The sequence below is a fragment of the Puccinia triticina genome, chromosome 5A, assembly GCF_026914185.1.
Source record: "Puccinia triticina chromosome 5A, complete sequence".
NCBI lineage: Eukaryota > Fungi > Basidiomycota > Pucciniomycetes > Pucciniales > Pucciniaceae > Puccinia > Puccinia triticina.
Genome location: NC_070562.1, coordinates 7,817,961 through 7,844,472, shown reverse-complemented (window position 1 = coordinate 7,844,472; position 26,512 = coordinate 7,817,961). Strand labels below are relative to the sequence as shown.

General features: G+C 48.3%; 5 protein-coding genes across 5 annotated transcripts; 1 reads left to right on the top strand and 4 right to left on the bottom strand.

Moving 5' to 3' along the window:
• Positions 1 to 1,721: 1,721 nt before the first annotated feature.
• On the bottom strand, positions 1,722 to 3,587 carry PtA15_5A913 (uncharacterized protein; the record flags this gene model as incomplete). The annotated part of the gene is made up of 7 exons (XM_053169725.1): positions 1,722 to 1,851; positions 1,954 to 2,140; positions 2,228 to 2,371; positions 2,440 to 2,626; positions 2,704 to 2,974; positions 3,057 to 3,162; positions 3,230 to 3,587. The coding sequence occupies 7 exons, from the start codon at positions 3,585 to 3,587 to the stop codon at positions 1,722 to 1,724; spliced, it is 1,383 nt and encodes a 460-aa protein (XP_053020893.1).
• A 1,919-nt stretch (positions 3,588 to 5,506) lies between these two features.
• Positions 5,507 to 8,460, bottom strand: PtA15_5A912 (uncharacterized protein; the record flags this gene model as incomplete). Its single annotated transcript, XM_053169724.1, has 6 exons — positions 5,507 to 5,975; positions 6,047 to 6,189; positions 6,275 to 7,058; positions 7,125 to 7,199; positions 7,270 to 8,060; positions 8,137 to 8,460. The coding sequence occupies 6 exons, from the start codon at positions 8,458 to 8,460 to the stop codon at positions 5,507 to 5,509; spliced, it is 2,586 nt and encodes an 861-aa protein (XP_053020892.1).
• Positions 8,461 to 8,962: 502 nt separating this feature from the next.
• PtA15_5A911 (uncharacterized protein) lies at positions 8,963 to 10,353 on the bottom strand (the record flags this gene model as incomplete). The annotated part of the gene is made up of 2 exons (XM_053169723.1): positions 8,963 to 9,635; positions 9,731 to 10,353. The coding sequence occupies 2 exons, from the start codon at positions 10,351 to 10,353 to the stop codon at positions 8,963 to 8,965; spliced, it is 1,296 nt and encodes a 431-aa protein (XP_053020891.1).
• Positions 10,354 to 15,459: 5,106 nt separating this feature from the next.
• Positions 15,460 to 16,559, top strand: PtA15_5A910 (uncharacterized protein; the record flags this gene model as incomplete). The annotated part of the gene is made up of 2 exons (XM_053169722.1): positions 15,460 to 15,656; positions 15,725 to 16,559. The coding sequence occupies 2 exons, from the start codon at positions 15,460 to 15,462 to the stop codon at positions 16,557 to 16,559; spliced, it is 1,032 nt and encodes a 343-aa protein (XP_053020890.1).
• Positions 16,560 to 20,305: 3,746 nt separating this feature from the next.
• PtA15_5A909 (uncharacterized protein) lies at positions 20,306 to 21,273 on the bottom strand (the record flags this gene model as incomplete). Its single annotated transcript, XM_053169720.1, has 2 exons — positions 20,306 to 20,800; positions 20,899 to 21,273. 2 exons carry the CDS (start codon positions 21,271 to 21,273, stop codon positions 20,306 to 20,308), a joined length of 870 nt encoding a protein of 289 aa, XP_053020889.1.
• Between the last annotated feature and the right edge of the window lie 5,239 nt (positions 21,274 to 26,512).

Below are 26,512 nucleotides of genomic sequence, written 5' to 3'. Positions count from 1 at the left end.
AAAATTTGGAGCAACTGAAAGTATTTATTACTATCAGAAACTGGTACAATACATAACACGAGACAACTTGAATAAGAAACTATTAAGTATAAGCGTGTAGTACCTGAAAGCAACTCGAGGCAAACTCGAGTTGTGATTGAAGTGTGCTGGGGTAACAAGAGTGGGCTGGTTTGGCGAGTACCGTACGGGTTCGCTGGGAGGTTTTATTGAGAAGGCTAGCTATTGTTCATGCAGCCATCATGGTCAGCGATGATGTTGAGCTACCCTTCTTTTTCTCTTGTCTGCTGTTTGACTCACATGTGCAGGACGAAGTCAGTTTACGATCTTCGTTTTGTCCCTGCGGCAGAGCTCTGTCGTGCTGTTTAGGTCTGCTTGACAAACAATGTTTGTTCAAGTCAGATGTTGCTTTTTCTGCTTTCTGCTTTTTCTGCTTTGTTCTTTTTTAGGTCTGAGGACGTTGGATCACTTACCAGTCGTTAGACCGTTTGTGATCCTGTCTAGGAGGGCGTCCTTCGGTTTGTTGCCGAGTCGTTCCGCAAGCGTTCTGTTGAAAGAACAAGATTGAGTCAGCCTTGCGAAAAGTCTGCTTCAATCTTGCCTCGGGAACATACAAGGTTTTAAACTCTGGAGCTGTCTTTGTCTTGGCTTTGGCCGGGGCGGCTACCGGTGAAGGTTTAGGTTCTGTGATCAGCAAAGCGATACACTTTAGCTTCTGGTCTGGGTTAGGGTTTGGACTGCGAAAGGAGGCTTGACGCTCACCTTTCATAGCAGCTGGGGTCTGGGGTTTGCTTTGCCGCGCGAGCTTCCTTTGCGGTTGCTGCGGGTCTAAGTCTGGTCCGGTATTCTCACATTAATGGTCACTAGCTATATATATGATGATTATAGTCAAAGATTGAGAAAGTGATCAAAATGAGATGGCAGAGTGGGAGCCCCAAAGAAACAGGTGTAGAGGCTAATAACAAAGAGAGCCAATCAGAACAGGCTTTTGAACAATAGTTACAACCCCTGGAGTTGGGATAGCTTTTTTGTCACCTGGCCCAATCAACAAGGACCTCTTTGATGTAGCGGGTGATCTTGGCTTCAATCCCCTCGATTGGTGGGTTTGTTTGATACAAGGGAGCAGTAAAGTGACTTGAGGCAGTTCCGGAGTCCAGCCTTCGTGTTAGTGTTGCTAGCGGGTTCGGCCATCCCAATACCGCGATACCACGGCGGCAAGAAAAGAAACGTATCATGGGGCCTTCAGGGTGCCCCGGGGTATTTTCAAGGTCTGGGTTTTGGGATGAACCTCATTCCCCGTCCCAAAACCCCGGGGAACATCCTTAATTTTGTTTGGCTTGGTAATTTTCTTTTCACGTTAGGCTGCTGCCACGCAAAGCTTGACATGATTATACCACAGTCCAAATATACATTTTAAAGTGGTCATAAATCCCAAGGTAATTAACAGAAAGAAGCACATCTCTACCAATGTTATGTCATGACTTGAACAATTGACAGCAGAGAAGATCCTGTTTGTTGGAGGAAAAATGATCAGATCTATCGAAGTACTAATTTTGTGGCTGTTACAGGACTGTGGTATGAAGGCTGTTTCGATATGTAAGCAAACGCCCAAGAACAGGATATGAAGAAATGGTGATGGAATGAGTTGGAAACAACAAATCGCAGCTTTTTTGTTCTATAAGCTATCTATAGATTCTCGTCTAGACGCAAGATGTTACGAATACTTAAGGTGCCAAAGCGGCTATCCGAGCGATCCATCTTTCAGGGAGTAAGCCCGAGAAAGGGACCAGGAATCGGGGCCATGTCCACAGCCTGGGCGGAGGCATATCACTTCTGCCCAAGCCTCTTGCCATCCTTTTTTTTTTTTCGATAGCAAACAAACAAAAGAAAATAAGTACAAGTCGGGGAAAAGGGGGGAAGGACAGTGAGACTTTGAGGAGGGGGAGGAAGACATACCAGGATTCGACCATGTGTTTCCCATACGCTCCAATAACAAGCACTAGCCACCACCGTCCAAGCAGGCCTTTCACGAGCCGACCGGTGCGTCTTTTGAATTGGACTTCGGCAACCATGCCTGCACCGCACAGTGTAAACATCAGGACCGTCGGGAACTTCCAGTCTATCTCAGAGACGGCCGCGATGACTACGTTGAGCAACATAATGGTCTCGTCAGAAAAAAAAATAAGTGCCCCTGTGATCCAGCCCATAAGGGAGTAAAGAATTGGCGTACGGTACTCGTGGAAAATCCCACTGAAGATCATCCCGCCCATCATGCCGGCGGTCTTAGCCGTATCTTTCCCAAAGCCCGAGAAGAGATATTCCATCGGGTTCCAACCACAGAAGATGATGTTCCTTCTAAAGATCGCATGCCAGCCTATTTTCCTCGACGATCTCATCAGCCGATCCTTATCAAAGTCTCAAGAGGGGCATGGAGTAACAGACCTCTTGACCAGAATGCGATGAGACTCTCGCGCATGTGTAAGTCGTTGAATAAGGGCGGGTAGAGCGTCGAATCAAACTTGCCCGGGGCAAGATCTTTGGGAAGGATGTATGGCCCGACAAGGTACAAAATCACTTCCAGAAGAGTCAAGATGCCACCCAGGGTATCAATAGCAAACCATGCTGCGCCCTAAAAGCCCCCCATGAGAAAGAGGTTAGTTCGCCCCCCTCGAAAGGTGAAGGCAAGACAGACAGAGAAACACTCACGCCAAAGGGGGCTGGCGAAAGATAATCAAGTTGGGGATACTTTTTGAGGACTTGGAGATGAGGGAGCCAAGGCATCCAATCGGCGAGGACGCCGTACGCGCCGTTCGGGTGCTGGGCGCATTCGACACCGATCATCCAGAGCGTGGTCATCATGATATGACAGACGATGGTTTTGGCTAGGATGTAGAAGAAAAACAGGCCGATGCCCATCTTGGGCCCTCGTGGCACAACCTCCAGACTGGGTGCCCAGGAAGTCTCGAGTCCTCGAGGGCTGTGAATACACTGTTTGGTGAGTATTAATTGCCCGGTGATTTTTTTTTTTTTTTTTTTTTTGAATTTCGGAAATGACTTGCCTAAAGAGTATCCAAATCGTGAACTTGACTCGCTCTAGGAAGGATGGGTTCATGTTGGGCTGGAAGTCTGGTTTGTTTTTCCCGCTCTTTTCATCATCGGGGTCGCCTATCAAAAGAAAGAATGAATTGGTCAGCTGACCGGCTGGGATAGGAATAGTGGGATCAATATGAACCTCGGTAGTTTCCCGCTTTGATCATCTCTTCTTTGGACGCGAAGACTGGGCCTTGGAAAAGGCCGTATTGGATAGCCAGACAGACGGCATGGAATGTGGGGAAGGAGACGGAGGAGAAGTTCCAATGGAAGAAGACGTTGAGAGGGTAGAATAGCCGGAGAGAGACCCGAGTGAGGGTGAGATAGATGGTGATTGGCATGAGCGCCAGACGAGCCAGCTTGGCGTTCGGTGATTTTTCGTAGCATGGGTTCATCAGGAAGGTTTGGGTGAGCAGTGGGACGAGGAAGAGGTAGCCGGGCAACATCCGTCGGAATTCATTGGTGGCAAACAGGTCGTTGTCCGTCCAGGAAGTCGCCATCTGCTGAGCCTGTTCTCTGTCTGCATCGATGTCCAAGAGAGAGAGTGTCTCAGCAGCTGTGCCCGGTGCAGGATATTGAGCAGCAGAAGGGGACATACAGGAAGTAAATATCCAATATGCCTGAGGACCGACCGCACGAGTGGAGAGGCCTGCTGTGAGTCTAGGGAAGCGGCTATATCAAGGCAGCAGCGAAGTGTTCGTCGGATGGGCGAGATGGTGCCCACAAGCTCCTGAGACTGGAATCTGGTGTGGGTATAGGCGAACAGCTCACTCTCTGGCTGGGCAGACCAGAACGGGGAGAGGAGCCAGATGAGGGACATCTAAGTAAGCAAGCTGGAAAGATGCAGCTGTGGCCAGGCTGGACGAGAGTCCAGAGACATGCACAGTTGGATTATGTACCCAGTGGCAATGGGCATCGAGATTTAGGGAAAGGAGTACTGTCTGTATTTATCAAATCCGGCTTTCAAGCACCATCAAGAACAAGCAAGCAGGGGAAAACATGGGAGTTGATGGCTCGAATAGGTGCTTGCATTCCGCTGGGAATATGGGCGGCGCAGGCATCCTCGAGCGAGGAAGCAGCGCCTGCTCTGGTCGACTCCAACCAGAAGACAGTGGCCGATGGAACGGGGTGGCGTGGTCGAAGGGAAGATCCAGCTGCAAGCCTGAGCCTGGCACTGCAGTCGAGGCGAACGAGTGTTTCTTCTGGATCCGCCTCCACTGCTGGACCAAGTCGCTTCTTCCCCTATCGTCATCCCCCATCGGACACAGCCGATCAGCCCCTGTCCTTGTTTGCAATCATCACACTGTAGAAGCCAGACCAGATCAGGCGCATATAGCATACACCCACACCCCGCCACCTCATCATGGGCTGGGGGTGGTTCCCATCCCTTCAGATGGAAACAGAAAAAAGGACCGCATCCACGCGCGCTCGACTTCCTCATCACGACAGGGTGCTGGGTTATCTTGGTAACAGTCGCGCGAGTGGCGATGGACTCGACCATCAACCGTGCCCTAGAAGAAGCGAAACCCAGCCAGGAAACGATTTCCAGCCAACAGGTGCGTGGATTCGGGCCCCTATGGCACTTCACCATCAAGAGTCAACACAGAGCTCGAACCGGCCGATCTGCCCCTGATCCCAGAACGTTGTGTCTTGTGAGATGAACAACTACAGACTGCCCTTTTCTCAGTGGAGCACAGTCCTCAAGACTTTCCCGTTTCCGTAAATGCTAGACCAGCTGTCATAGGGGAATGGTCATGCCACTGGCATAAATATTTATGCAGTGCTGGCACTCAAGAGAGAATAGGGGCTGATATCACCAAAAGTTTTACACTGGGTGACTAACATAAACACTTTCTCTTTCTTTAACAACAATAAAAAGAGATGGAACTGTCAAGGAAAACAAAATGTCCAAAAAAACATATTGACAAGACACAGATAACACAGCTAGGCATAGAAAGACGACGACACGAAACAAGGAGGGGGGTCAGAGACGGTCGGGCCAACCGTCCTGATTCGGGCACTGCTGGCTGAACCGTTTACAATGGGCGACAACACGACATCGTCAGCACTTTCTTCAAGGACGATAAGGAAAGTCTCCCGGGGGCCCTGCAGGCGCGGAGCCCGGCGGAACTACATATCCAAAGAAAATAACACTCGGCCAAAAAAACATATTGGACTACATAAAACACAGACAACGTAGCAAGAAGAAAAGCTTTTTTTGGGGGTTTTTTTTTTTTTGGTGGACACAATTGTTTTTGGAGGGGATATAATAAAAAGAATAAAAAAAACGAGGTATTGATACGTCTTTCAGTCGATGTGTTGTGAGATAAAGAAACGGTAGTAATCAAAGTACATAATTCACGAGCATATATCAAACGAGAGAAGGGCAAGAAAGCGGTGGGAGAGGGAGGAGCGGGTATTAATTGGGATGGACGGCGAGCAGGGCGAGCTGGTCGACCAAGCGCTCGTCGGCAGGAGGGTGTTGCTGCGGGGCAGCAGGGTTGGGAGGCTGGAAGGGTGTGGGGTCGAGCAGGCTGAGTTCGCCGAGGTAGGGGTTGAGGAAATGAGCGGGGTCGATCTCCTCGAGCTCGGAGAGATACGGGTTGGGCTCTCGGGAAACGGCGGCGGCTGCTGGTGACGATGCAGAGGGCCGAGAAGACGGCCCGGCCGGCGGCGCCCCACGACGCTCGTCGTCCGAACACGGCCCCGGAGAGTCCAGGTCGATGAGCAGCTCGATCGAGCTGTCCCCCGCACTGCTCGGCGTCGTCGGAGCCACCGGCGTCGCCGGCGTCTCCACCGGCTTCCCGTTCCGCAGGATCGCCACTAACCCTCCGCCACACATACAGCGCTGGCGCGCCGGCTTGATCGAGTCCGAATGTCTTCCATATCTGTCCATGCACATCAGTCTCAGTTTCTAGAGAAAACTTGGACCAAACTCCGTAGCTCAAAAAAGACTTACATTCTAGTACAATTCGGACCGTTACAGGCCCACTGAAATTTATAAACAATCTTGTAGCTGTGTGTAGTGGTGATGACAATGTCGGGGAAGGCTTGATGGACCTTGCGTCCCCAAGCCTTGAAGAACCGACCATGGTTTTCCCTCTACAAAGAAAAACCCCGAATCCGGAAGAAGAACAGATTAGATGCTGTGAGGCTAGGTGTGAGAAAAGCGATCGGGACGACGGACCAGTTGTTTATCAATGAACCAACACGCGACGTGGCACAGCTCATGAGCAAGTGTGTTCCTGAGCTTATGGACATCGTCGACGACTTTGAGGGCCAACTCGACCTTGACGAAGACGACGCGGTTGCCGAGGGAGTCCTTCTGGGGCATGTAATGGGCCCTGCCGGCGGTGGTGTTCAAGCGCTTGCTCCAGACCAACTGGATGGCCGGCAGCTGGCGCCCAAACACCCTCTTGTTCAGCTCGACAAGCAAGTCTTGCGCCATTTCTTCGCGCACTTGGACGAATGGAAGCGATGCCAGCTCGGGCTTCGAGGGCGCCTTGGGGGCTGGCTTGGCTGGCTTTTTCGACTGGCCGCCACGACTCTTGGTTGCTGCCCCTTTGGCCTTCGGTTTGTCGCCATCGCTCGCTGGGACCGGTTTGGGTGAAGCCTTGGGTCGGTTATCTTTGGGCTTGATCTGGATTCTTTCCTCGTCACTCGAGCTTGGATCACTGCTGATGACATGGCGTCTCCTGCTTACTGGGGTCATTCTTGGGGAAGAGTGGGTACGGTTCTCTTTGGGCCTGATCTGGATCTCTTCTTCGCCGCTGGAGCTTTGATCACCGGTTGTTGGCTTACTGGCTGGGATCAGCTTAGGGGCAGGCTTGGGAAGATGGTTATCTGTGGGTCTGATTTGGATCTCTTCTTCTTCACCGCTCGAGCTTTCATCACTACTGATGACCACACGGCGATTGTTACGTGATGGAATGGTATTGGTTGTGCGAATCGGCTCATTCAAGGGATCGCAGCTGGAAATGTACAAAAGATGAACACCTTCATCTGCTTTCTTGACCAAGATCGAACTGAGTCCTTACCTTGTTGAGTAACTGCCGGTTGTAAGCGCTTGTGACCGGAGTTTCTGGAATTGAAGGGCTCGGGATGGTTGAATCCTGTGGGAAATAGAAAAACGAGGATGGGTGGGTGGGTGGAATGGGTAGTGGGGAAGAATGGGCGATGTACTCAATTGAATCATCGCTCTCGGTATCATCATCCACGTCGATGATCTCGCCAACCGCCGAAGATTTCTGTTGGCTATGACTGGCTCTTAATGAGCTCTTGCGTTGGCTGCGACGAGGCGCCGTGGGTTTAATGGTTGTAGTGGATTGTCTGGGTGACTTTGATGATGAGAATGAGGTCGAGCCAAGAGATCGACTGTCATCATCCTCTTCATCACTGTCTGAGATGACTCGTTTGGGCTTCGTGGCAGTTCGGCTACGCGTCGCCGGTCGGACGGGATTGACGATGACCGAATCTTCTTCTTCTGTTTCAGCTTTGACAAGCAGTACCTTGGCGTCAAATGAATCACTAGAGCAGTCCGATTCTTCTTCAGATGATTGGTCATCTACAGGCCCGTCGCCGCGATCGACAGTCTTGTTGTCGCGCGTTCTGGACTGTGTGCTGGAATGATCATCCTTTGTGATAGCTGAGATGGTCGATCGACGTGTCCTTCTGGTGGCAGGAGGATCGCTTGGGGGTGATTTCTTGTTGGGGGTCGAGCGAGTTGTGGATTTGGATTTGGAGAGCGGTTTCTTCGTGGTAGGTTCGAAAGGGCTCTTGGTGGATCGGGATCGATCGAGGATGTCGAGGTCGTCGAGGAGGACCTCGATGGGTGGTTTGGGTGATTTGGTGGGGCTGCAGGCTCGTTTGGAGACAATGGATGATCGCCTGGGTCCGATTGATCGCCTGGACGGTGGCTTGTAGTCGGCAAGGGTGGGTATAGGTTTGGTGGGTATTCCCAGGTTGAGAACGAACTGGGTGGGGTGGGTGGACAGATCTGCTGGATGAGTATGATGGGGATACTGTGTAAGATGGGCAGGGCAGACTGACGTGTTCGGCCCCGCTGTTCTCGTTCTCTGCCTGGAGAGCTAGGGATGATGGTCTCGGGCTGAATTTCTTGGCGCTGTTCTCGGCCAGCTGGCGCAGTCTGGATTTGGGTTTGTCGGGCGACATGAAGATGTCGAGGATGTCGTCCTTGCTGGGCGGGGGCTGTTCTGGGTGTTGGCGTGGGTTTGGTGATGGTGGTGTGGGTGTTGTGGTTGTGTTGCTGGGCTGGGTGAGTGAGCGTGCGTGGGCTGCTGAGCTGATCTGCTGGAGGGCGCGTGATGCAGCGACTGCGATCCTGTCTGCCTCATCCTTGGCGGCGGCGGCCATGGCTCGGAGTCAACGAGTTAGTTGGATGAGATCAGAAATCCAATCTGCCTACTCCCGAAGCCCAGGACAGATGAGTCCGAAGACTGAGATCCCCGCAGCACCCGCACCAAGCCCCAGCCCACCACTCAGAGCCCCTCACTCAAACTCAGGACCGCCAGGAACCAACGGCCCAAACAATCAACTGAGCTATCTACATATCACTGGATAGCCCACTTGGCAATCCATCGGGTTGGCTGTCCTGACTATGTATACATGATAAGACTATTCTTACATTCGGCTACAAACTACACTTGAATAATAATACTAATCTCGAGCATGATGAGGAAAGACGGGTGATTAGCGTAAGAGGAGACCTAATTTTCTACAAGCTGACAGCCATCCGGAGAGAGACAGTCGGGATCCTCGAAGCTATCTGGATATATAGAGAGAAAACAATACTTGGATAAGGTAGAGAGAGAGAGAGACAGTCCTCGAGTTTGCTTTCAAAGAAGAGAGAGAGAGATCAAAGATCGTCAGTGGACGATCTGAGGATTGGCGCAGATTCATCATCGTCCCTCGATTTGGAGTTCGATTTAGGATGTGTCGAAGGGAATTCAGAGCGTCTGAAGCCGAGGGAGATCGACAGGGACAAGGAGAGGAGAGCACTGCAGATAGTGATGAGGAAGGCGGCCTGGTAGCACCCCTGGCGGTCGACACAGACCAGACGGTGGTCATCAGCAGGGCTGGACACCGGGCGGGAGTGGCGGTCGAAGATCTTGCCGAAGCTCAGGTTGAAGAGCTGCCCGCAGAACAGGGGGGCCAAGTTGAGCAGTCCGAAGTTCGTCGCAAAGTGTCTCAGGCCGAACCATTCGAGCACCAACGCCGGCCCGGCACCGTACATGTTCCCATACGCAAAGCCGACCAGGGCGCCCAGCCAGACCACATGATCCAGATCGCCGACCACGTAGTATCCGAGCAGTTGGCTCAGCAGGAACAAACTCGAGATCCAGCTCAGCCACCACACCCGTCCAATCATCAGCCTGCGCTTCACCAGATCCGACAGGGTCCCCGCGAAGATCCGCCCAGTACAATTAAAGATCGACAACACTGAGACGGCGTGCGCTTGGTATATCCTGACCGTCTGGTCTGGGCTGTCGGTCGGTATCGGTCCGTATATGGCAACCAACATCGTACCTCTGTCGTAAAACAAACCGCGATTTGTTTAGATGCTCAGTCATTTTTACAAAAAAAAAAAAAAACCTGCAGGTTGAATAGAGATAGGAATGCTCACAGATTATTGATGATCATTAATCCGGTACCACAGCAGCAGCTCATGACGATCCAAATCATCCAAAAGTCCGGCTGCTTGACCAAGTCCCAACCGGTGATTTCTAGCGGCTTCTTGACCGGCAGCAGCCGGCTGTCTTCGGCAGATTGACGGTAATCGGAAGGTGGTTGATCTTGGTGTGCCGAGGTGGAGTGAGTATGGCGGCCGATGCCGACAAGACGGTACCCAGAGGCGCCGAGGAGGATGGCGAGGGAGGGCCCGATGCTCAAGAGGGCGAGCAAGACGGCGGTGTCAGACTGGGCGATATGGGAGCCGATGGCCGTCCAGAAGAAGGCCGAGAGGCCGAAGCCGGCCAGGACGGTGCCGATGGCCGTGGCCCGATGGGCGGGCTCGAAGACGGATGCGGTGCCGGTGATCGCACAGCTGTTGGCGATCGACGAGCCCAGGCCGGCGAACAGGTTTCCCACGAAGGTCTGCACGAACACCAACGGCAGTAGACTCGGCGTCCTGAACAACAGCCACAGTATCCCGTAGCCCATCGTGATCAAGGTGCCCGCACCCAGGAGGGGCACCGTCGGCCCGTACCGATCGATGATCCGTCCAACAAACGGCGACGAGATGTACATGCCCAGGTTGCCGGCCATGCCAATCGCGTTGAGCGAGGTGGCCGAGAGATGGAGCCTATGTCCAAGCTGGACCGAGTAAATCGAGAATGCATCTAATTTAGATATGCACGCATTAGTCAACCAGCCATCACATGATATGTAACGTATGAATCGGCCACCCACAGTTCGTTCCAGCACTCAGCGCGAGTGAAACACTGGAGAGGAGGGTGATTAGCTGTCGCGTCTTCGGATGTCCTTCTAACATTTCCAGGTGGAGATCAGCTTCATTGTTTGGCGCTAAATTCAGACTTTCAAGCGCCCGCTTCCCTCACAGCACCTTTCACCCATGCCCTCAACCGCGTGACATCCTCATGGAAAAACCCCGAAAACATTCCCGGCAATTTATGTATTTTCTTCCATGACAGTGACTGCGTGTCGGCGAGCCTTTCCCAGACACGGCACGGCAGGTGTTAGCTGCTTTGCACTACAGTTCGTGTGGTCGGCTTCGATGTTTAGGAGTTCAGTCTCAGTTTGGCAAAAATTCAAATCCTCATCCTTCATCTTCAAGAAACAGGTGTGTGCTGAGAGCGAGAATGCTTATGCAGCATTAGAAAGAAAAGGAATATTTTTTTGGAGATCTCTAAATAACCTCTCTGGGCAAAGTTTCATGCGCCACGAATGACTTGGCTTGTGAGTGGGTTTTTTCTGCTTAATAGAGTATCTTTCTTTAAACAAGCAACACTATACAATCCTCCCCAGTTGTTTTGATAAACCAATCATCTCCAACTCCATGATGGACTTGGTAGCTTATAACAGAGATGAAATGGTAGCTGAAAACCTCCTCAATAAAGCACAAAGAAGCAGGCAAGCCACTGCCAGCATAATTGGCTGGGTTGAAATTATCCCAGTTTAACTGGGATGCATACAACCAATTTAAACTCGGTTGATCTCAACCAATGAAATATAAATCCAAGGTACCACCCTTGTAATCAAATTTTCATTGTGTTGAAATTCTGACTTCCTTCTCTTACTTATACCTCAAAATCATGTCTTTCCTTCAATAATCCTCATTGGTAAATTCTGTTGTCCAAGCATCAATAGTAAGATTAGTAGTACAAGTGCCTCACACCTTGTAGTCTTGAACCCTGAGTAGTAGAGTCATCTTAGTCATCTGTCTTCACTTGTAGTCTTGGAAATTTGTTTTTTATTCAATATGAGTATTTTATTCATTTTTCTCAAACCACAATCTGATCACTTGTAGATAGCCTGTATTGACTAAATCAGAACTCATTGGTTCTCTCCATCTTTTATCCTCATCATAACTGAGCCGCATCCGGTGAGAGAGTCATCCTCATTGCCCTTTGTTCTCGAGCCACTGAGCTCATCTCTTTTTGATAAACCTTGCGGGACTCACTCAAACAACTCCAAGTTTCAACACATTGGTTGAAATCAACCCAGTTTGAATTGGTTGATTGCATCCCAGTTGAACTGGGATAAAGTCAACCCAGCCAATTATGCTGGCAGTGAGCTAGATGATATTCTCTGGTGCTTTATTCCACCCCAATCCTGAACACAAGTTTGTGAAAAACAATTGCAGTGTTCAAAGTTGAAGTGATAAAATTTTCAATACATAAAATCTTAAAATGATAAACTGTTTGAGTGGTGATTTGTCGTGCATGTACCATTTCAGAAATATTTTGAGTGTTTGGATTGTATGTACATATGGAGGCCCTGACACGCCAATAATGCCAACAAAAAATTAAAAACCACATTTCACGCCTCTGAAACGTCAAAAGTGTCACAATTCTTTCAAATTCTTCCAAATTATGCCCCTGGCCCGCCATACTTGCCAGGTCCAAACTGATCTCAACCGCCATGAATGCCAAGTTTCAGGATGCGCTGCGGTTTCATGGGTTTGGCCCGCCAATTGTGCCACAACCATGCCCCCAAGATGCCAGACCTTGACCGGAGGGATTCCCCCGGTCAAGAGGTACGTACACCTGCCTGACCGGAGGGATTCCTTCCGTCAAAGAAGTGAGTCAACCCGCGAGCTGGATGTGTCCAGCTCGCCGGGAGGACCTCCCTCGCCAAGCTGGATACATGCACCCAGCTCGGTAAGGAAGGTCCCGGCAAGAGTCCACCCAGTGAGCTGAACGTGTCCAGCTCATCGGGAGGACCTCCCTTGCTGAGCTGGATAGCTCAGGTCCGATCAGGTCCCGGCGAGCTGGATACATATTTATCCAGCTTGGTGAGGTCCTGGCAAGCAGGATGCATGTGCATGCAGCTTGGCGAAGGAGGTCCTCCCGAAGAGCTGGACACATTCAGCTTGCTGGGGGGACTCCTTGGCAAGGGATGTCATTCTAGCTTGCTGGGACGAAAGGATCCCAGCAAGCTCGAGCTGGGTACATATGTCCAACTCGTCAAAAGGACTTTGCCGGAAGGACTTCTTGACAAGGCAGCCAGGTTTTCAGCTGAGCCCCGACCGCCAGTCGGGTATACCTGACTACGCGACACAGTCGGATGGGCCGCGGGACACGCGTCAGTCAACGCTGGCGCCGGCGTTGGCATCTGTGGTGTGGGGGGAGATATATAAACATCCTCCTGCTCACTGACTCAGTTGGGTAGTCAGGTATACCCTACTGGCCTTGGTTGGGGTCCAGCCCTACCATGAGGGGCCAAGGGTAACATTAGCAATGGGGGCATAGCCTTATATTCTGTATATTTTGTATCATGCTCCGTGTATGGGAGCGGAGGGGATGAGACACAGGGTGTGGTACTGATTACTGGTTGCAGCAAGGGATGACGGAATGTGTGAAGCGTAAAATCAATGACAAAGTAGATTGTGATATATCATACATGTCTGGGTAGGGGGCCTTCCATACACAATACACTGCTGAAACCATTGGAAGTTGGGGAGGGATCAGAATATTACAGGCTGTTTTTGTACCTGTATGGCAAGTTTGGTGCTTGGATTCATTTGAAAATGGATTTATCATTTTCAAAAAAAAAAAAAAATTGGTTTTTATTTGTTTTGGCATGATTGGCGTATCAGGGCCTCCATATGTACATAATTTTTTCAGCTTGGAAGTTTATGATTTTATGTAATTCAACTTTGAACTAAATGCATGGATTGAAATTAAGGCTGTTCTCAGAAAACAATTAAGGTGTTCAAAGTTGAAATCATAAAATTTTCAATGCATAAAATCATAAAATCATAAAACTTTCAAGTGATGATTTCATATATATCATTCTAGAAATGTTGCTCTAATTTGAGTGCTTGGGTGCAACATATTTTTTTCAGCTTAGAATTTTATGGTTTTATGGTGTTATGATTTTATGCAAGTCAACTTTGAACACCCTAAATCTCAATTGTTCAGTCTTCTACATAGAAACTCTCAAGTTAGGGGCCACCAACCATACCTGGGTACATTTATCACTCTTGAATTATGCACTGCAAGACAAAGTCAAGCAACTGCTAGCAGTTGGCATGTGGGTTACTGCTGTGGAACTGCTGTTCTAGCTCCACCCAAACACACATTGACATAAGCTTTTTCTGCACAGTCACTGTGCATGATCCACAGTGAATGTGCATTGAAGCTTGGTCAACAGTAAGTCTTGACCAGGGCTTGTGTAATACCACAGGCTTGCTTGGAGTTCTCAGATGTCAGCTGCTTGCAGTGATGGGCACACTGCAGGTGCACTTGGGGAGTTTCCAACCCACCCCTGGGTCAGAAAATGTGCAAGTTCTATCCCCGGTACCAGGAAGCCATAATGATCGACTGGTGTGATGTTGTTTTGAAAAAGGGTCTACTTAGATAATGTGCTGGATTTTTTCAGATGCTGTACCCAGGCTCCCATCTTATTTCTACTCCATATAAGCTCCCAGATAGCCAGAGACATACATACACCTGATCAATATTCTAAACCATTTTTTGTTTTTGTCTATGTAACTCAAATGCTGCCCTGCACATCATGAATTACTGCAAATCCCGTAACCCCATCCGTTTCTTGTGGGGCAAACCCCTGTGTTTTGTGATTTTTTATGTATACAATGGGAATTGGTCCATAACGAGATGTCAGCCTTCTCCTTACTCCTCTTGAGTGTGTGAAAATTGCAGTAGCATTTTTATGTACAACTTGCCAAAAGCTGCCAGATATATGCGTACCCTCAAGGTCATATTGATCATATCCTCTATGTATCACCGTTGAGGTAAATATGTAAGGTGGGTTGGTATTGTTTGCGATGGTCAGATGCACATACATCCACTCGCACACATTCTTGCTAAAACCCAAAGCCCCTTTACGTTTGTTGCCTGGACGACATTTCTGAAATTCTGCGCCATGTCCCCCGATGTCCTCATCGTTCCGATCGACCAAGATCGACCTCCAGCTATGATGAATGATATTATTTATTGAAATATGTATGTCTTTATTTACGTGGTGCTCCTCAGTTTTTAATGGTGTTTGCTCATTTTCAGTACTTGACCTGCGACTCTAGCGCTCTATAACACTCTCAGCAAAACAAGTGCAGCATGACAGGAGGATAGACATTCACACAGAGCCCTGCTAGTGGAATATGTTGGCCGGGTATTGCTGTGCCTCTTGTCAGAGAAGAGATCACGAATACCTGCATGTGCAAACTTCGGGTACATCTTTAGAGCACGGCTGCTGCATACTAAAAGATGATATTCAAATATTGTGAATGAATAATTAATATATTTCCAATGCTGGGTGATCCCTGTTTGCCAATTTATTTATGTAGGATAATGGTCTTATTGGGCGTGATTCGATGAGACTGGGGATGCAGTGGCTCGGATTCCGGCCGAGCCCAGTCGGCGCGGTCTGTGCTGATAAGGATTTGATATTCAGATCCCATTAAAAGCTATTTGTTTGTCGCCGGATAAGATCGCAATCTAAATATCATGAGCCTCGCCGAGGTAGGCGGGGAAAGTCATCTCCAGCCATCTGTATGTATGGCGGACTGGCCGGGCGACACAGCCATCCCCAGCCATCTCCGTTTCAGGGCAGCGGGCTTACATAATCAGCCCCCGCACAGCCACGCACTATATAAAGACCACTGCCCCCGCCCAGCGCCCACCCACTTCCTCCGCCCACCTCCACACCAGCATGCCCCAGCTCACCCCCACCCCGCACCCAGCCATCGCCAGCTTCATCAGCACCGACACCCCTGCACTCATCAGAGCCATCGCCCGCTTCCTCGGCCCACCCATCCACGCCGGCGACCGCCGGGCCCCACCCCCACCGACGACCAAATTCCAGGCGCAGTCCAAACCAACCATCGACACCCACGACTATCTCACCCGGTTAGCCCATACACTGCCACAACACCCACCCTATCACTAACAACACCTCCCCCCCCCCCCCTACACAGTCTCATCACTCTCTGCCCACTCTCAATCGACGGCGTCCTCCTCGGATTGGTCTACCTCCAACGGATCACTGAGCTCAGCCCCACCAGCCATCCAAAACAACATGCCGGCCCAGGCCAGCAACGCATACCCATCAACTCGCTCACCATCCACCGACTGCTCCTCTCATCCATGATCCTGGGCACAAAGTTCATCTCCGACCGGCCCCTCCCCCGGAAACGACTCAGCAAGGTCGCCGGCGTATCCGAAATCGAACTCGACCATCTCGAGCGGGAACTCTTGGACAGGCTGGACTTCAAACTCTGCTGGGCTACCGACGAACTCATCCGCCTCACCCAGACCATCCTCACCCCTGCACCCTCCGCCCCCTCACCATCCTCCGAATCATCATCTGAATCATCATCATCTGAATCATCATCCTCATCTTCTGTCTCAACAACAACAACAACAACAACAGCAACCATCACCGCAACCAAACTCCATACCCACAGAGCCTCTCTCTCCACCACCATCACCTCCACCACTGTCCCCGCCCCGTCAGAGATCAATGCCCTCTTCAGACGCCACTCGACCAGCAAGGGCCTCGTCTTCGTCAAGTCCCAGTTCATCGACTCCAACCTGCTGGCGGAGAAGTACGGCTTCAGCACAGAGTACAGCCGCAGATCGGCCAGTCGGATCGTCGATTCCCTCAGCAGTAACCCGCCCATCAACCAGCCCACTGAGCCCGCTGCTTCTTCCTGCTCCAATCCTGCCACCAAGCCCAGATCGACCTCCAAAATCATCGTCACCAGACTCGAACATAACCAGATCAAGATCTGCCACGCCCAGGTCTTCTAACCCAACCAACCCCCCCCCTCTCTCTCTCTGCGTTCTGTCCTACAAACACTCGTCTGCCCGTCCTGCGCTCCTCCACTGGAACTTGGATCTATAAACCTCCGCCTTTCTGCATTTCTTGATCATCTCTACGTACACCGATCAACAACAATATCTGCAACGCCCCCCGCCCCCTTTTTTTTTAGTTTCGATGGATTTTTATTATGCTTTTGGTGCCCACGAAGTGTCTTCGTTTGTTTAATATGTCCATGCCTGTCTCATCTGTTTCGAGTCTCTTATCTTCTTTATGGATTTGGTTTATTTCTTGGAGGTATACTGAACACTCACAATACGCAAATAGGTGGACACTTATTTAACTTGTGTGTAGCAATCTGTTATTCCATGCAATTCAAAATTAGTTACTATCGTCGTCATCAAGTTGGATCATCCGTACTTCTCTTTGTGAAAACAAGCTACATAAGGGCCTGTGCCATAGGACATGAAAAATGAATTTCTCCAAATTGATTTCTCTCAATACACATTGTCATCCCCGGAATGCTTGGACGGATATTTTTGAGCTGTGCACTCCAAATCATGGGATCTTGATATTTGAGTTCAGGATTTCATTTCTTGATGATGTGAGCAACAAATCATTAGCTGGCTTGGATGAGAAATGACCACAAGCTGTGTGGGGCAGAAAACCAAAACTTGAACAGTGCTGTACACTCCAAGGCCATCACTTTACCCAGATCAAAAACTTGAGTTGACCAAGCTTAAGCGGAATCACAATATTTCTTCAGACTGTAAATAACCATTGACACCAAATACTTAAGAATTTCAACAATCTAACTTAGTGGTCACGTTTTGTGTACTGCGTCCAGAGGACAAGAAAAGCAGCCATTATTCAAAATTGAAGCCCATGTTTGTCCAGGCCCCAAAAACTCTGAGTGTTCTTTGCCCTGCCTTCAGAAAACAGCAATATTCCAAGGAATGCTCCCAGTGGTGGACAGGCAGAATTTATCAAGCCAGCTGTGAGCAAAAAAGTAGGCTGCAGATCCCAATGGGACTTGGATCAGCTTGGGCAGGATGGGGTAGGTGGGAGGATGATCTGGGCGAGGTGGATGAGCTCTACTGTTTTGCGCTGTTTCTGTAGCTTGGAGGATACCAAATGCAGGGTTATGTAGGGGGTGAGTGGACAATCTTCTGCTCACACCAGTGCACAATTCAGGATCAAGAGTATCAAGCTCATCATGATGTCAAGAAGGCAGACAGGTTCTCCCTCTGACTCCACCGTAAGCTTCAACTGGTGGGCCAGGACCCCGGAAAGCCCTGACCAAGCTGCCTCATGTGAATTCCGCTAATTTTGGGTTCTGGATACGTGGGGAAATCGGGGTTTTCCCAATTGGACCCAGTTTAGATATGTAGTACATGAGGAGGAGTTTTTGGGAGAAAGGTCCAGCAGGGAAAAATGGGATGAAAAAGGCCTTTATTGGTTGGGAATTGGACCCAAGATCTAAAAATTTGGGGTTTCCTTCCAGGCAAACCCCAGAAAATACCAATGAAATTGGGACCATCTTGGAAAAATAAATCAAATTGACTACGTATCTGGTGATTTACATAAGGAGCATTTTGCAAAAAATGACCCCCGGATTATGATACGTGCTACATGAGGTGGCTTGGTAGGGGCTCTCCGGGGTGCTGGTGGGCCAGCTCTCCAGATCATCAAGAAGCAGACTCACAGCATTCAAGGTTTACTGCTCTGCTGGCTTCTATCCTTTCCTTTGATTTTTTATTCAGCTCCATGTTGTGTCTTGTCTGGTGTGGTTTGTTTGTCTTTGGTTGTATTGTCTGTGCAGGTCTCACCCACAAGGAGAGGATGAAATCCTCAAGTGTGAGTACAAACTTGGAGGATGGGTCTGCATGGAAGCTTTCTGATACAGAGAACAACCATCAGAGTTTTGATCATTCTGTTTTCTGAGCCTGTTTGGGATCTGTTCCATTCCACATCTTCATTCCAATCCTCATCAAAAAACCCAAACCACTGCAAAGTATCCAACCTTATCTCAACTCCCCCCCACACACAAGCTATCCTTTCCATCCTTTTAATCATACAGGCCACAACTAAAGTCAGCCTGAACAGCATATTATCCCCTCATCCAACTGCCTCTGCCTAGCACAGACATCACATTTTGTCCCCCAAGCCAGTATTAAACCAGGGACCTCAAGATTTACAGTCTGTTGTTAGGGTTTTTTTTTGATATGGCTGGAACTGAGGATCCACTCTTATTCCAATTCTATTTTCTTTATTTTCTGGACAGAAATCACTGAGAATCACTGTCTTACTCCAGGGACGGACTTATGTTAAGTTCGCCATGTGCGGGCTTGCGGGTCGTAATATTGTGGGCTCGCATCGCGTTTTTCCGCGGAGAGCATCGCGCGGGAAGCGCCCTCCGGCTGCTTGAAGCTTCGACTTGAAGCACTTTGCATCACTCATCCAGCGCTGAGTAATCGTTTTCAAGACCAAAGTCGAGCCCGTTTCTCTCAAGAGGATTCCAGATAGTCGCCCAGCGCTGGCCCCGGTGGAATCGCAAGGCTTCCGAGTGTCTATGTACTACCTCGTTGAAACTTACGAATCTTCACAATCTTTGCTCCTTTCAACGCAATACATATCTTGCCGCTTTCGAGCCCTCCTGAGGAGCGCTGCTTTCCTTTTCTTTCAGAGTAGCATCGTCTAGCTTCGATTAACCAGTCACTCAGCGCAGAACCAGAAGCTCGCGTGCGCTTCATCGAGAGCCAAATCCTCACTTTTCGCCGCGTGAACCTGTGCAAGTGTTTAGTAGTCCGCAAGAACAGCTCATCATGCCCTTTTCTATTCGAATATATATCGGATCCTATGAGATGGAAGACCATTATTTTGCAGGCGTCTCCCTCCAGAAGAAAATGGCATGGAGTGCCCTTGACGATTTGTTGGGTGCAGTTTGGTCTTCACCAGATTGAAATTCTTGGCTGGTGTCCGCAATATCCGGACTTTGAGGTATACATATATACATACATAGATTGTATAATTATTTGTAGTTGGCCCATGAATCGGGAGGGGTTGGATTTATATACGAACAGCTCATGCTAAGGCTCATGCGGGGCAGAGTACCCTCCGCAAGTCAGGTCCAATGTGGTTAGAGCGGATGATCAAGCCACTTAAACCGCCCTGAGTTGAAGGGCTAACAGTGGCAGTGGGGCAATTGATAGTAACCAAAACAAGAAGTACATAAATTTACATGGTTGTTATCGTTGAAATAGACTGTTCGGGCTACTACAGATAGGGAATTCTAGCAGATAAGAGTTCGTGGAAGCCACATCACTAATATACGAACGACCCCGAACATAGCTCAAAGTGAACTTAAGTGGGAGGCAGAAAATTGTAACTAATCCAATAGTGATAATTTAGAAAGTTGACCGAAGTTTTATAACATTCGCTATCTATCCATCATCCCTTTTCGAGGCACTCGCAGTCCTATAGCGATTTGAAAAGTTGGCCGAAGTTATACACCATACATCATCCGTCCATGTATACCGCTTCGACGCGCTCGCAAACCCGAGATATATTCCAGTTCATATTAACCAGGAGCGAAGCTGAAATGTTGGGCCAAAAAATAGTAACACAACGTTAAATAAGAAGCAAAGGAACGACCCCCGAATCAGAAAAAAAGAAGAGACGTCGGAACACATACATTTAAGAGCCGAAGTTTGAACTTCAGTGTAGTCACAGCTTGCTAGAGCCGCTCCAAAACATCCAACAACTTATTGACTAGTACGTCCAATTCGCGCGCATAGGACACGTCACAATCACTGTTGTCCAGATGGATCATCAGATTGCTCAGACTATAAAACTCCGCCTTTTCGCAACGATCGGAAGGACACTTGTAGGCCTTCTGGCCGCGATTCTTGTGCTTCGAACTCCTGAGATGCGAAATGATTTCGCCCTTGTGCCGGAAAGATTTTGGGCAAAGATGGCACATATAACGGCCATAGTCATCGCGAAAGATGTCATCGAGGGAGGCAGGGAGTATCAAGTTACTTCTGACAAATCTTTGGCCTCTGTCGGCATGGCGGCTGAAGTAGTGGTCGACTTCCGCCAGGTTAACTCGAGATAGGCAGGTACCTGCTTCGAGATGTTGGACCAAGGCTGCTTTGCTGATAAAGAATCGACCACAAGCCGGATGGGCACACTCGACATTGATTGGTCGATGTGCAGACGATAGGCAATGCTGTAAAGAGTCAAGCAAAGACGCTCAAATTAGCCCCTAAACACGGTTTAAAGATCCACATCTAAAATCTCTCTGCAAGTCTAAATTATGTGGCTGACCATCTTCAACTCGTTGGTGTTCCCTACGAGTTTCCTGCATGGAACGCAGTATAACTCAGCATGAGCTAAGCAATAATGTCGATGGACCTCGATCGCGTCTTTGAACCACTGTTTGCACTTCGAACATTGCTCGTGATGACGCTGATTGTGAATGCGAAGTGTTCCAACTGCGGTTTGACACCATTCGCAATTCAAATGTCGCTCAGAGTTACGAAGATGGCTGTCCAGGGCGTCTTGAGATACGAAGTCGCGATGGCATGGTGTGCAGTAGTAATGCCGAGTAGAATGGATAAGGTGATCTCGGTAATGCTGGTACAGTCTGAATTGTCGTCCACAAGGTGCACATTCATGGCCAGACATGGTGTACGGATCCATTGATATAGAGGATTCAAGATTCAAAACTTCCGAGAAATAATCGATGAAAAATAGCTCAAACTTTGAAATGGCTAATAAATGATTTTGTTCAGCTTTGGGATTTCAATATCTTGCGGATTATGTCGGGAGGGGTAGAAACCAAGCTTATATCTCTGGAGAGGCCCCAACGGCTGGACTGTTTGCGTTGGGGCAGAATCAGGTAGAAACTAACTGAGTGGAAGTTGGGAGAGCCAGCTACGTATGCAAGTCGAGCTGACTGAGGTTGATAGTGTAAGTAGTAAGAATACTTACCGAGAAATTCAACGCAAGAATCTATCTGTGTATAGTGTTGGCTGAGCACTCGCCAAAGGGGCCTTGAGCCAGATCTTTCATCGCCTCTTATATGTTTCAAGAGCGACCAAAATTCCACGATGTGGTGTGAGTTCACTAGCGCGGCACATGAGGGCTTTCAAGTACATAAGTAGGGACTTCGGGCGCAGAAACATCATCAATCAGTTTTCCTCGGTTTGATGAATCCGCGTGTTACCCGCTCTTGCGGCCATCGTCTGGGGGCCTCGGCCACTACCGTCAACTAAATAGGGTTGCGCTTTCATCGAGATGTTTGTGTCTTGATGATGTAGGGACCATCAAAAGGTGTGGGATTATCTAGGCCATGTGCAAACCACAATTCACTTATGGTTTGCCCATGCATCTGTAAACGTTTTTTTCTGATTAATTTTGGAGGTATAAAACAAGAACTACATTAACCTGGACAGTTTTATTACAGAAGCGCAATGGTGTGGCACACCCGCTCAAGTCCCTCCATAATTGAAGGGTAAACCTACCTTAGGCCCCATTTGGATGTCCTGCTCTATAGCTCTGACTCTAATTGAACCTCTACTCTACTTGAGCAAACTCATTTTTCACATTCTCCTTGTTTTAGTGGATCAATTTGTTTCAGGATCCAATCTAATTGTTGTTTTGTAAGGAATAAGCATTGCTGGAGTTTGTTCCAATTTTTCCAAAGTTCCTCTTTTATTTTATTCTTTTTAAGTGTTACCAGTGTGGTGGTTTATATAGGCACATGATGGCTGAATGTCCAATTAGCAATAGAGTGTGTGGGAATGCACACACAGCTGAGCTTATGGCACATTTTCACAGGGATGTCATAATTCTCAGACAAAAGCATGCAGAATGCACCCACCAGGTACAACTTGAGGACTGTGGGGAGGACAGATTGGGAGCTGTTATTCAAAAGCAGAGCAGAGGGCAGGTTCTGGACTATGATGGATTGAAGGTGTGGAATGGATAGGAGCAGTGTGGCAGCAGGTGAGCCAGTACGGTGAGCGTAATCAATACGCGCAGCGCGCATACATAGCCAAAAACCACCAATTTAAACATAAACATGTATAATTTCACATCATACCACTGTTACAAAGATGTTACAAAGATTCCTCAAAGTGTATGATAATGTACAAACTCACCTCCCCATTATATGTAATTCATCTAAAATAGCCACTTATAGATGCAAAAGAAGTAAAGAAAGAGATTTGCATTGATTTTCTTCACACTTCATTCTAGCATTTTCATCTCAAAAGTATTTAGCATCTTTGAGAAGTATTGTAGACTAAAAATCAGTTTCAGACAGAAAAGCCAAGACTTATATGTAACAACAATTGCATCACAAAGCTGCTAATCTTTCCAGATTAAAATCCAGTCTCATACTAGCTTGTTATCTATGTAATAAGCCAATTTTATGGCTCTTTCTTCCTCATGTTGGCATTGGAGAAATAGTACCACATCATTATTTAGCCTTCATCACATCTTGTATTACAAAATTGATCCTTATAAATTGAACCCTTAAAATTTGCCTTTAAACCCACCTTACAAGTGATTGACACAAGTATTTTGTAGTAGCTGCGTCTAGAAAGATAAAAGAGCCACAATCTTCATTTTCTTTGTGCCATTTCTCCCAGAGTTACCGAGGAGCAGCCCTTCAAGCACTCTATACTCTCTAAGCTCATTCTCCCCCGTTGTGAGAAGTTCCAAACCGGGGCAGCCAAAGTGGGTTCCCCCCGTGGGTGGAGCTGGGGCAGAGGCACCAGTGATAGACTGACTGTTGGGGGCTAGATAAATGATGTGGGAGGTCAAGTGTTGGAGAGGAGAACAGGCTGGAAGTGGCACATGCAGAAGTCAGGCAGAGATGACAAACTAGTGCGGGATAGCACTTTTAAAGATGGCGGCTGATACCCAGGTACCCAACTCAAAAATTCTGAAATCTGGACACCCACACCCACACAGGGAGCAGGGGGCGGGTACCCACAGGTTTGGAGTTTTTTTGCATCCAAGTGAGTGAGTAATCTGTCTTCACAAGCCTATGTCATCTCAGCAAGGTAGTAATGCTGCACCTAACTAGAATATTACTTCTTCCCAGGATTTGGGGGTCAGATCCTCTCTCCAATCCTCCTTCCTTCCTCTTCCCTTGTCCTTGTGTCACCATTGTGTATCCTTTTGTCCAATCCACTGTGGCAACCAAAGGGTGTATGCATGTAAATGTTGTGAATGTTGTGTAAAAATATCTTATACTCTTGTAATGTGCTTCACATGTATTTAAATTTACTATCACAATACCTTTGCATATGTGCTTTTGGCATTGCAATAGGCACAGCACATCACAGCGGCAGTAGAGAATTAGCACTTTTTGCAGAGACCTTTTTCAAATCAATCTCTGTCAGGGCGTGCCTCTATATTGGCAGCAGGCTGAATGAAACCTTTTGATATAATCAAGGTTTGACAGCTGATCTCAGCTGTCACAACATTCGTCGGTGCTCAACTTGGCCGTGGCGCAAGGAGGAAAGCCGCGCCTCCGTCTGGAGGGGCTGGTTGAGTGTATACAACCAAAGTCCTAAGGACTTGTAGAGTTGGTCCTGTCTAGGACAGGAAAAAGAGAAAAGGGAAAAGGCCCGACTTACCTAGTGAGACAAGGAGTTGGGTTGAGTGCGGAAATGATGAAACTAAGGAAAAGGTGGATCAAGAATAACCCCAATTGTTGTGTTTGGCGTAAGCGGTCGAATACAACAATAAAGTCGGGTGCGGTAACTGATCTGAGGGAAATTCCTTTGTGCAGAGGTCCCTCGTACTTTATACCCCAGCTGTAGCTGCCTGGCCTGTGGTCTACTGTTCATCAAACAGCTTGGGGAACATCCATCCCCTGGGAGCACAGAGGATGTGTGCTCACTCAAGGTCGGCGACCTGGGGATGAACATATCCTAAACAAAGGCCTGACATGCCCTCAGCGCGTGTGCCGCTGTCCTTTTCAGTGGCCTGTGTATTGTCAGTCTCTGCGCAGTATGTACGCACAGGCGGCTGACAATCTCCCATCTGAGTTTTTGAACCTTTTTTTCTCTATTTTTCATTCCTTGGATGGCCCAAGCTTTCCCTATTGTTGTACTATTTTTTCTCATTCTCCATACATCTCACTGACCTGTAATCAGGATTTTAATTTTCAAGTCCTTCATTGGGTGTAAAACCATATTCCAGCTCTTTTGAAGCCTCTAAACAATTATTCCATAGTATGGAGTTTCATGTACTGTATCCCAGGGTATTTTAAAACATGTTATGCTGGGTAACAGTTTGATATCAAATTGGTGCAAGTCCTGCTTGTGTGATAATGAAGATTACCAATAAGACCTTTCCTCCCCTTTGCTGGGACAAGCCCCAAAGCTGAAGGCCTCTCTTACCATTTCCATTTTCCAAATCATGGATGAACAACCCATCAGCACGCCTGAACCCTCCCCTAGGGCTCCTTGAGTTTCTATGGACAATAAAATCAAACAAATCTGGATTCTGCGCTCTGATGGATGGCCATTGCAATTGCCTTGAGATGTTTTGATATTTTTTATCACACCTGTTGGTTGTGTCATTATGTTTCACTGTATTTCATGCAGGCTGGTTTGTACATAATATGCGGCACTGAGTACAGATCCAGCCTGAAAATCACTTTGGAGCAATGCAATCACAAAAAGTTGGATAGCAAAGCAGCAAAGGATAAGGCTGGCACCCAACAAGTACCACCCGGGTGGACCCCCCTGGGTGGAACCACCCGGGTGTGGGTGGTTGGGATGAGGCCAACACACTGCCCGAACACCCGGGTGGTTTGTCAGTACATGATGGGCGGGCTTTCAAGGTCATTTGGACGGGCTTGAGCCCTGGGAAGGTCCAATGAACGGACCTGGCAGGCCAATTGGATGGGCTTGGGAGACTGCTTGACAGCCTCGGAAGATTGATTAAGGTTTTATTGATCAAATTTCCCTGATGGGACAAGCAAATTCCCACTATGGGTCATCTGGATGGTGTCACGGACAGAAAAAAAGAAGATTTCCACAGTAAAAAAATAATTGTGACCACCCGGGTGGTTTTGGATCTGGGGTTCGGGACAAGGCTGACCCCCCGCCCAAACACCCGGGTGCCAGCCTTAGCAAAGGACCTCACCAACTCAAGAGTGAGACAGTCTGAAACTCCTGGATAAACTTCTTTGATTGTTGGGCAAATTTTTAGTCATATGATAAAAGGCTGGGGTGTTACAAGAGATAAAACAAATCTTGATTCTCTACTCCTGCGGGGTCAACATAGCACATAGGTCCCTCCTTTGGAGGATCCCTCAGGGATGGTGTACCCCCTCCAATAGAGGGACTTAGTTGAGTTAGCCTCAGAATTCATTTATGTGCTCCTTGCATCTGTATAGTGTATTTACACAGCCTTCATGCAGCCAAATGACAGTACAAATGGCCTTCATGCAGCCTCTTGGCACTAGTTTTACACCCTTGCATGTTATGACATCATTTTTAAGCACTCTTGTCTGTTGGAATTCAACTTGTAAAGTTAATTCTTGAAAGAGAACTACCTCATGTGAGTTGTATGAGTTTTACGCACTCAAGAGGATAAAATGCTGAAAAATGATTTCTTTTTCATGAGTAGGCTCGGCAGGCTTTGATTTAGAGCAGCCAAAGAGAAAGCGGGCAGCTTGCAAAGCAGGGGATGACGTGAGTAACGTCATCGCCTATGATGCAGATGAACAGCAGTCATTGAACTTGAGGTGAGTTGATGAGTCTGATCATGATGAGATAGAATTAAACAAGTGATAACACTTTGATTATTTTGTTCCTCAGAACTCTTATCTCATCAACTCAAAACAAACCCAAATTGAAGCTCATTCTTTGTATCACCAAGTTCTGGAGAGTAAAGAATAAATGAATGATAT